Below are 10,732 nucleotides of genomic sequence, written 5' to 3' on the forward strand. Positions count from 1 at the left end.
TAAAATATTGTATTTTGTGTGCATTTCATGTTCTGTATGTACAGCAATCCCGTACATAATAAGTAAATAAGTAACTTATCGCGGTGAATTTTTTTTACAAATCAACGTTGTCGTAGTTTGAGCATAGAAAACCTATAGACTAGCTTTCACATACGTTTTTTAATATTAGAGCCATCTAGACATGCTATAACACCCCTATAGTCACATTTACACAAAAAAATAAGCCTAAATAAGTTGCAATAAATGTCTTCCTCACGTGTGGACAGGAAATGAGGTTTGCTACAGCCACAGAAGTGGGTCGTGTTGTGTATCGGATGAGCATCGGTGAGGATGTCCATGACATTAACAAAATCCTTACCACTGCAATACAAAACTAGACATCACTGTGATTTCTTTCTTTATTTTTTCTTGAAAAATAACACATATAACATGAAGTAAAAAAGCAAAACATTTCCGAAAATAATTATAATGCTACAGGATGGCCATATTTCAATCATCTAAAAGAGGGAAACATTTACACCAAAGTGTATGTGTATATATATATATATTTTCATTTGTAGACAGATGACCACAACAGCAGTCTCTACTCATGAGTTGATAGCAGGAAAAACGTAATTGTTGAGAACAAAGACTCAGACAAACATCCCTGCTTGCCAAAAAACAATTTATACATCTCTATATTGAACTGCAGTAAGGTCATGAAAACGTTGTCATTCTCTCCCCAAAAATGTATCAAAACGGTGTGTTAAGACTGTAAATCTAGATATGAACATTTTCTCTAAAGGTAGTCTCTGTACAAAAACAAATAATAGCACCTTGATGTGACCCCTGCTCATTCCACACCTCATCAACACTGCCAGAGCCGGAGAAAGAGCCACGTTCGCATACGTTCATGCATATTTACCACAAACACCTTTCTAGCTTTAAATGCACTCCATTTCCCATTTTTGATGAAAAAATAAAATAAAATCAAGCCATAGTTCATGAAGGAAAAAATGGAAGCAAAGTGTGACTTAACGTTGAAGACAGCAAATGAAACGGATGTGTAGTCCAGAACAGCTCATTCATGGTCAACTATGTTCTCACACTCCTGACCAAGTGGAAAAGATGCCTGGCTTTATCCCCCCCACCTCAGAAAAAGGAAGACAAAAACAAAAAGGAGACCTGAGCCTTTTTTTGTTAGGTACACTGTTCCAGCGGTGACAGCTCCCCTCCATCATCACCAGTCAAGTTGCTATACTTCTGCAGGTGCACATGAAGCGTCCCCACCTTGCCGTTAGCATCCGACTTTAGGATATCCTCTGGATCAGTTTTTCATCCGACAGGCAGTAGAGCGTGTTGACTGACAGCTCTGAGATAAAGGACTCGCACGCTTTGCGGGAGACGCCTTTACAGCCTCGCAGATCCAAGAGTGATATGCAGGACAGGCGGCGGAGATACTTTAGACACGTGTCCGAGAGTCTACTGCAAGCTGGGACACAAACAAACGCTGGATTATTACATCTGGGAGGGCGGGACCATTCCATTCACAAGTTCCATTTCTCACCTCCCAGGTGGAGTTCTGTTAGTGTGTTTCGAGTGGACGAGCCCACCGCAGTCAGCAGGTTGATGGAGTGGTCTGTCAGGCCGCTGCAGTGGGAAATGTCCAGCTTGGTCAAGTGGGGCATGTGGCGGATCACCAGGCGCAGTGTCGAGTCACTGATGTCCAGGCCAGCCAGTCGAAGACACTGCATGGTCCGCAACTGACTGCGATTGTCGCAGCCTGGGGCAGCAACGACAGCACGTAGAAATCATTCAAGAGGAACTTGCAAATACCAAATGAGGCACACACTTTTAAGACAATGCTAAATATAAACAAAAAACCTATACACTACATCATGTCTGATGCCGTCCTATACGCTGTGGTCAAAAAAGCCTTTGAAGCTTTACGGGGTGATTCTATTTTCAGGCCGATCAGATCAGGAAAGCCACTGATCAATTCCTTGCGATAAAGTCATAAAGTCATCCCACATGATAGTACTGGGAAGGGGTTACCACTCAACCACGGGACACAGACAGACAAGACAACAATTCAGAAATTTGGATAATTTAGAGTCTTTGGAATGTGGGAGGAAGACGGAGTAACCCACACCCACACGGAGATCTGGCAAACTCCACACAGAGATGTTTGGATCTCCTAACTGTGCACCACCACAAGGCCACCACGCAGGCCCTGCTAACATTAATATTATGTATTAAAGACGTCTGCTCACCCGGAGGAGTGACCAAGTCCCTGATCTGAGCATCTCTGACACCGTCTGCGTATCGCAGGTCGAGAGAGCGAAGGAGCGGACAACCAGAGGAACAGAGAGCAGAAATAGACGTCCATGAACAACCCGCCAGCATCAGATCCTTCAGCCCTGAAACATGAAAAAATGGAACGCAGCGTGAAATCTCGTGTGTGGATGGAGACCAGAGCTTGTGTTTATATTTACCGGGAAGGCGGCCAACAAGCCAGCTGAGCTGTTTTTTGGAGATGTTGGTCCAAGAGAGATCGAGTGAAGCGGGTTGTCTCTTTATGATGCCCGTTAGTGCCTGAGGGGTGATGGTGCGTTTAATGCTCAGGTCAATTTGCGCCCAGAGCCGCTTGTCGAGGCACCTGCAGATGAGAGTAGAGTCACAAAAAGCACAAACGAAAATACTCACTAAATAGACATCACAAATATGACATTGAACGCAACACCGCTCTTACCATTTGTACCAGTTCTTGCAGACAGCCATGCACACACAGAGCTCTGCTCGACTTAAGTAGCGGAAGACAGAGACCCACACTTCCCTGTCACAGTCTGGACCCCCGCCCTCCCTATCTGCTTCACTCCCTCCATCCTGCAAGGTGGAGAGAGGCGTGCGAAAGTGTGGAAGATCAGAGGATGAAGACGAGGTGGCGCCGTTGCTGATCTTAGCCGTGCCGCCGAGCTTTTTTCTTTTCGATGCCGCGCTGCTCTCTGTCTGGTGGGAGGTGCGTGCGTGTCCGCTGCGGGTGATTGCTGGCAGGTGCCTGCTGGAATGTTTGCCATTTGTATTTGGGTTTCTGATGGGCGGTCTAGCGTACAGCCTACTGGGGTTGTGTGTTGCTGATTGTGGGGTGATTGCCTCCAGTTTGGGAACAATGGCTGAAGGGCCCTGCTTGTCCTCGGTCGGCCGTTGGAGAGTCACTTTGACAAGTGAGGCATCAGCAACCTGCTCCGTCTCGTCGCCATCACCCTCTGTGTCATTCCCGTTGGCATCTCTCAGTTCTTCTTCTTCCCCGTCTTTGGCTGCGAGTCCTCCTTGTCTCGACTGCGGCTGGTTCTCTTTACCGTTTGGCACCATCTCCTCTTCCTCGCCATCAGAGCTGCTGCTGTCCGTGGTGCTGCTGCTGCTGTCCTCGCTGTCCTCCTCTAAGCTTGGATGATGTCTACCAGCGATGACTCCCCTCCCCGCTCCTCCACCGCGCAGCCTCACACCTCTGCCCCTCCCTGCGCGGGTCTCTCCCCTGGCTTCAAATGTCAGGCCAGGTGAAGAATGTTGCCGAAGGGAGCCAGTCGCTCTGGAAGGGCTGCCGAGGGAGGAGCCACCCATCCAGGGGGCGCCCCGGCCTCTTCCCTGAGATAGTCTGTTCACTGGAGAGTGCAGGCGGGATAGCAACTTGGAGCGCTCCATTGACTGTTTCTGCTACATGGAAAAAGCAATACCGTTCAACATTGGAAGGAACATTCTTCAGATACAGACTGCTTGCAGAATGATTTGCAAACTTACTGCAAGAATTTTGCTGCGCTCCAGTTTTAGCTGCAATAAAAAGGAACAAAAATTATATTTCCCCCCCGCTACTACACAACACATGAACTGGTACAATCCTTTACCCTCTTCTTCAGCCTCAGCTCCAGTAGACTTGCTCTTTTGCGGTTCTGCTGATGCTGTAATAGCAGTTTCTGAGAGGGCGGTGGGGCTGTCGGTCGTGTTGGGGGTCTGCCACGTCTGCCCCGTGTCATCCTTTCGCCCACACCGATGCCTTCCCTGTATGCAAGTTTGGACGGGGGCGGGGTCGTTGATTCCTCCGATGAGTCGCTTTCTCCATCACTGTAGGACTGGGAACGGGAGGAGATGGATGGCGTCATTGACATGTGGGAAGCCGCTCTTCCAGAGAGAAATACTGCATACTGTTGTCCCTCACTGGATCACAGTTACAATATCCCCACTGTGTCTGTCAGCCTTTTCTTGAATCAATAATTAATAAATGACTTTGTATTGTGATTGACTATATGACATTAATAGGCAAAAAAATAAGTCAAAGTTAAGTCAAAATGTTCTATGGAGTATTATGGAGGGAGACTGAGCCAGCAGAGCCAAACCGACATGTTAAGGCTGGGGTGGACATGCTGTGACTGACACAAACATGCCATGGCTGAGATTCCGTTTCAAACACTTCAAGTTTAGAGAAAGTAAATTGTAGGAGCTAACTCATTAGCTTGCTACGCAAACAGTGTCTGTTGGTGACATCCCTGCAGTGGTCCCTTAGCCTGTCCAATGTGATGTAAACAAAGAATAATAGGAGTATACAAGTAACTATGAGGTTGTTATTTCATGTCTACAGGGCTCTAAAAATGTAAAAATGTGTATTTAGAACGTCATAAACAGGTTTTCTATCGCCCAACTACTAATATACTCCGTTTACAAATCTTACTTTGTGGAAATTCACACACTGCTGTTGGGTTTGGAAACAATCACGAATAACGAGGGACAAATGTAAAGACAATGCAAACCTCTGATGCAGAATCTTTGCCTTGGTAACATCTAGGACATTCCCAGCAGCTTGGCAAATCTTTATTAATCTTCCCCTCGCCGGGCTCCTGAAAAAGCCATTGAAAGAATAAGCCAATCAGAATAAATCACCCACTTGTACGTGATTTGGTTGGTTTAAACGCACACTCACCTTGGTGCACTGACGATGAGTAATGCGCGAACAAACAGAACATTCCATGAGCGTGTGAGTGCTTGGGTGTGATTCTTCTGCCTCCCCTTCTCCACAAACAGCACACCGGGCTGTATTTGGCAAAGCAGGCTGTGGAAAGGAGCAAAGGGTCAGTTTGGGCTTGGCCAATCAACCAAAACATACACCAACTAAAAGCGGCGATGACGCACCATGAGACACTGTCTCATGATGCAGCTCTTCTTCATCCTTCCAGGCCCGCCAAACTTCCTCATGTCCAGACAGTACTGGCAGTTGCCACACTCCTTTCTGCAGCAGGCCGAGCAGTACTTGCACCGCACCCTTCGGCGCCTCAAGGCCGAGATGGATGAGCTTTTGCTGGAACGCGGACCGAAAGGCTTGTGGAGGGAGGGGCCCAAGCGGGGACGGTTAGGCGGCGCTGGGGGGCTTGCCGGTGGTTGGTACCATGACGGCTACATAAAGGAAAGACCAATCAAGCCATGTAGCACACTGCAGTGATGTACGATTGTACCAGTGATTTTTAATCCTTGGTGAGATGGGACATTGTTCTGTACTTACTCTTTTGGGCCACCTGACAATGGGGTCTCCAGTGTAGGACATTGTGGGGTTATCTGTGGCATGCTCCTTAAGGACAGCCTGTAGGTACACAGAGAAGAGGAAATGCATCAGATCTGGTGTGTTCAGAGAAAAAAAACAGGGTGCGTCACACCTACCCTCATGTCTTCGAGTAAAGCTTCAGCATCCTCAATCCCTGTGGGGACACACTTCTTGTGGGGAGGCAATTCTTCCAGCTTCCCCAAGAGGTTCCACAGTCCCTCCAGCTCAAAGGGTGTCAATACGTGCTGCGGTCTGACAACCTGTTCTGTGTTTTCATTTTTAACTTCATCCTCCTCCTCATCAGATTCAGATTCTTTTGACTTTATTTCACTAGCACCGTCAAGGCCGTTGGAGGTACCGTTGCCAGTGTGGTCATTAGTATCGAGGTCTGCTCGTGTCAGGCCTAAACAGAGACAAACAGATGAAGTACGAAATGGAGAAGCTAGTTTAGAAGCAATGGGACTTGTGTTAGGAGTCCTGACCTATGCCGAGGGAGTATTTTTGGAACTCTGGCGTGAGGTGGGAGACATTGGTCAGGCAGTAGAGGTATCTCTCCAGGACGTACCAGCACATCTCATAGTAGAATGGGTAGCGAAACTTTGCTGGGACCTGAAGAAGGACGACCAAAATGAATCAGAGAAAATGTCTAAAGCCCAGGCTCCTTTCATGGTGAAATTCACGATAAAAGGCTCGCAGGTGGAAGCTCTGCTCACCCGGGTGCGATCCTCAATGCTGTAGATGTTGAGTTGCATGGGAATGTTAAAGCTGTGGAGGAAATTCCCACCAAACACCAGGGTGTCCTCAGGCGTGTACACCGCATGGATCCACCCTGCGATGAACAAGATGGCGTGTTAGTGAAATACTCGGTTACTCTATTGGTGCTTTTATTCATCACAGACCTGAAGGAATCATGAAGGTGTTGCCTTGCTTGAGCTCTATCCTCTGGCAGTCATGACATTTGTCACCCAAGAAGATATCTCCTTGTTTTCCCGATAAAACCCAGTTCTCATACATCTCAAGGTTCTGAGGGCTGGGTGGAATCAGCCAGAACACCTGCAGCAGTCACAGGTGAAAGGTCATCATTGTCGTGTGACGTGAGGCGCTGGCCTGGTTTTGAAAAACCCGCACTAACCTTTCCTCCTCGGAGTATGTGGTACCAGACTGACGTGCCTCCAAAGTCAATATGAAAATCTGTGAAGCAGCCCTGCACGCTCATTAGACAGTACCTGTGATATGTCAAGAAGGGATAACAACATCACTGACAGTGGTGAATGTTGGAAATGGCTTGATCCGGGGGTATTATTCCGAGAACAACAACCAGCGGCGAGGTTCAAGAAGCTCAATTAAGTCTTTAAACTCCACTTGCCGCCAGGAGTACGTGTACCCGTGGTTGTTTGTGACGTGTTGGGTGAACTTACTTCTGTACTTTAGGATAGTGCATGTCTATGATTGCATTGGTGGAGTCTCTCTGTCTCTCCTTCAGATGGCGGGGCCACATGTTGTCTACCCAGTCAATCAGGTCCACCTGAGTTAAGCAATGCAACCAATCAGTGTTCCCGGAATCATGTATGATTAACTCTACATGTCTTCCATGGGGTTCCTTGGGGTAATGTGTGCATGCTTACTGACGCCGGTCGCTGGACCAGATTCTCCAATCTGGTGTGGCTAAACTCCAAGCTGATAACATTGTAAAGTTTCTCTCTTTCTGACGGCGGCGTCTCGTAGTAGCGGCGCCACTGAGCCATGGACATCTCGATTCCCTTCTGGGTGTTCACGTCCATCACATCAACGATGCGTCGACTGCCTGTGACCAAATAAGCAGTCGTTCAGTAAGTGAGGTGACCGACTCAGTCAATGCCGGTGTCCTGTCTGATTGGCTGAACATTCAGCAGGAAGTGCAAAACGTACCAACAAACACCTTGACATCGCTCACGCTGAAGTCAGAGTCTGGCATTCTGAGGGACACGTGCAGTAGCAGTCAGCACAGCATCTCATTCAGTATCATGACAACTTGAGACTGTAAATGATGAGGAAATGTACTGACTGTAGGCCCAGGCCTTCGGCTTTCTCAAAGATGATGGGATCCCGAAGCCCTTCCCTCTGGATGTATTCAAATGTGAAATCTGGGGGTAAAATATACACAAATAAAAGATCAGCCTCAATCATGTTTCCAGCTATTTCAACTTTACAAGGAATTGTCCTACATTGGATTATTATTTTTTTTTAATCAAAAGACCTTTGCAAACTCAATTGAGCCGCTGGTCAGGCCACGCCCACTTCACAACATGTGCTCGGTGCCATCTGTTGTAGGTGTTGGCTGCTCTTCATGAGCGCTTGCATGGCTGCCCTATCTAGTCTGACTGCAGTGCCCCGCCGAGACTTTAAGCAGGAACTGACTGGCGAAAGGTCTTCTAAGACAACCTGAAGGGTCTAGTTGCGATTGATCGAATGCCCTGAGAATACAATGACCTGGATGAATGAGAATATCTGCGGGCGGATTGGATAAAAACTGTTGCGGTGGAATGTTGCAGAAAAATGCAATATGACATCGCTACAGAAGGCTAATCTCAATCATCTTTGCAACTCAAACCTTTCTGTGTGCAATTATTTCAATGTAGCAGAAATGGGGATAAAGAATGGCTGAGAAGTCTACTGCAAAAAAAAAAGCTTTGAAGGAAAGTGGTAGTTCCTTTGGAATACCTGTACCCTCAGCCTTCTTCATTGGTGTTAACATAACCACATGATGCCCACATATGAACTAAACAGACCCTTAATGACCCTAGGAGTCTAATTCTATGTCCACAGTGGCTTAAGCGGGTATTGTTTAGTCATGAGACGAGCGTGGTGGACCACTGTGGATTTCTCCGTATTTGCACTGACAGCTCACCTTTTCCCTCCATGTGCTTGATCAAGTCGGATCCAAACCTGCTGCACTGCAACTTTTCATCCAGGTCAAATGTGCGCTTCCCTTCGATTTCATCGTCAGAGATCCCGTCATCCTGGTAGCGGCGACGCGTGCCAGTGCGCTGGTGATGAAATGGACAGATTGGGTCAGACGATGCAAACAGAGCAGGCAATAACACAGGAACAATTAAGAACCTTTAGTTCATCATATACAATCTACAAAATACTACACAGTCCTTCCTCGCTGGTTGGTGGTTCAAACATTGCGCCCTATGGCCTATTATAGGTAAAAAAAATACTGAAAGATGAGTCTAGTATTCTACACTGGTCACTAGTGTCAGTAATGTGCCATTGATGGGACATTACTGCATGCAGTTCTGCCACCTAGCACTACTGTAGAGTAAAATGGAGTAAATCTTCTAAATGAGCATCCTGTTTTCACTTGAAAATGAGTGTATTTAGTCATTTACTATACGCCACAACCTATGAAACAATGACATCTGCAGTCAGCATGTGGAGAATGTACTTAAAACACATTACTTCATCAGCTGCAAAGCCAGGGAAAATACACACTGAATCCACACGCTACGGGAAGCAGAACACTACCAGGGCAAACTTGTTAGCCAGACAACCAATGTGCATTTTAAGTGTTGCTAGCAACATCTTACATGTACCACATATCTATTGTATATACTGCATTCCCAGGAGGGCAAAACACTCCTAATTGATAACCCGGCCAGGCATTCAAACCCCAATCCGGTTCAAGTGGGTACCAAACAATACTGAGTCACAATAGAAGGGGGTTAATCTTCCACACATTGCCCCTCCTTGTACACCCTGCCCCCTGCCATTCACCATCATGCTACTGCTTGGCTAGACAGATGGATCAAGCTCCAAAAGCGCTATCAGATATCCCCACCCCCACAATGTTGCTTTACATCAAATGTGCCATTATGCAAACTGTACTGCTATGGTTAAAACTGTACACAAAAATAAAAAAATACTATTCATAAGAGAATGTTTTAGTTAATGCAACCACGGTTCACCCTTGTTTTCAACATTTGGTGTATTTATATGTTGAAAAATAAGTATTAGAGTGGAAAGCATATGAATAAAATGAAGTAAGACAATGACCGCAATCTCCTATCATGTTCCATGACTTCAGCAACAATGCCATACTTGGAAGAACAATAGTTCTCCAGGAACGAAAGAAGCCGCTAGTGTGTGATGCAGGTCAAAACAACACCGCCAGGTCAGACAATGAACTTGACCTTCTGTTGAACCTCAAGTCGTGAAGTTCATTGCTACTTCAGTTTCAGTGACGGCCATCGCCAAGTGCCAGTCAGACAGAACCAATTACAGGATTTTCCTCAACGTAACTGTTCTAAAATTGCTAATGTGCAACAAAAACACAAAACAGCTGTTTTGCAGGCAAAACAAGAGTGTCGGGGAAGCGGTGTTACTCACCAGGCGCTTGCTGTATCGTGTATGGGGATCCTCCATAGTCTCTAAACGACAGGTAAAGTATCATGAGAAGCGTGCGATATGAAAATAAAACATTGGGTCAATTATTTGGGTGGTTTTGTTGTCAACACTTGCGTTCCACCGCAAGTGGGGACGCTAGCGACACAGCCCCGCTAGCATTAGCCAACAGTGTTGTTAAAGCCACAAAGCTAAAGCTAGCATCCGGTTAAAAACGACATGACTTAAATAAAATGTCGACTAATTGGGTGTATTTAATGGGTGATATACATACGCACTGTATATATAATGGGGAATTTCTTCTTTAACCGGTGGAAATTCCATAGTGCTAACAGCTAGCTAGCCCAGTTAACAATCTCTTTGATAAGTCGTCGCGAGCTACCTTAGCCTATGTTAGCCATGGCAGTTGGGAGCTTTAAAACCATTACCTCTACCCTGTAACTCCGTTTTGCGGTCAAGGGTGACGTTTCACAAGTTGAGCGTGGTGTTGAAGCTTCTTGGAATAGTTTGTCCCCATGTTACGAGGCCGAGCTTGTGTTGTATTGTTATGTTTATTATTATGCGATAAAGTTAGTAGACGGATTCGACGCTCCGAGCCGCCATTTTCAGCTGGTCAAACACACACACGCCCGCACACATACACACAAACGATACAACATTGTGGCCCCGCCCACTATTTGCATACAACCGCTTCTATTGGACACATAGCCTGCTATTTAACCAAGATTAGAATATGTTAACATATCGGCGTGCTTGATTTGTTCACCTTTTGAGATAAAG

General features: G+C 46.4%; 1 protein-coding gene across 1 annotated transcript; it reads right to left on the minus strand.

The window, feature by feature from the left end:
• Positions 1 to 252: 252 nt before the first annotated feature.
• kdm2ab (lysine (K)-specific demethylase 2Ab) lies at positions 253 to 10,641 on the minus strand. Its single transcript, XM_058062809.2, has 23 exons — positions 10,381 to 10,641; positions 9,938 to 9,978; positions 8,454 to 8,592; positions 7,611 to 7,689; positions 7,475 to 7,521; positions 7,192 to 7,370; positions 6,985 to 7,091; positions 6,699 to 6,792; positions 6,466 to 6,619; positions 6,280 to 6,395; positions 6,049 to 6,175; positions 5,683 to 5,969; positions 5,528 to 5,605; positions 5,161 to 5,421; positions 4,952 to 5,080; positions 4,782 to 4,868; positions 3,882 to 4,106; positions 3,778 to 3,807; positions 2,732 to 3,693; positions 2,475 to 2,638; positions 2,253 to 2,399; positions 1,547 to 1,762; positions 253 to 1,471 (listed from the first exon to the last, which is right to left on the minus strand). Exons 2-23 carry the CDS (start codon positions 9,971 to 9,973, stop codon positions 1,290 to 1,292), a joined length of 3,846 nt encoding a protein of 1,281 aa, XP_057918792.2. The 5' UTR covers positions 9,974 to 9,978; positions 10,381 to 10,641; the 3' UTR covers positions 253 to 1,289.
• Positions 10,642 to 10,732: the final 91 nt, after the last annotated feature.

The sequence above is a fragment of the Doryrhamphus excisus genome, linkage group LG22, assembly GCF_037039965.1.
Source record: "Doryrhamphus excisus strain RoL-2023G ecotype Guam linkage group LG22, RoL_Dexc_Guam_v1.1, whole genome shotgun sequence".
In the NCBI taxonomy this organism is placed as follows: domain Eukaryota; kingdom Metazoa; phylum Chordata; class Actinopteri; order Syngnathiformes; family Syngnathidae; genus Doryrhamphus; species Doryrhamphus excisus.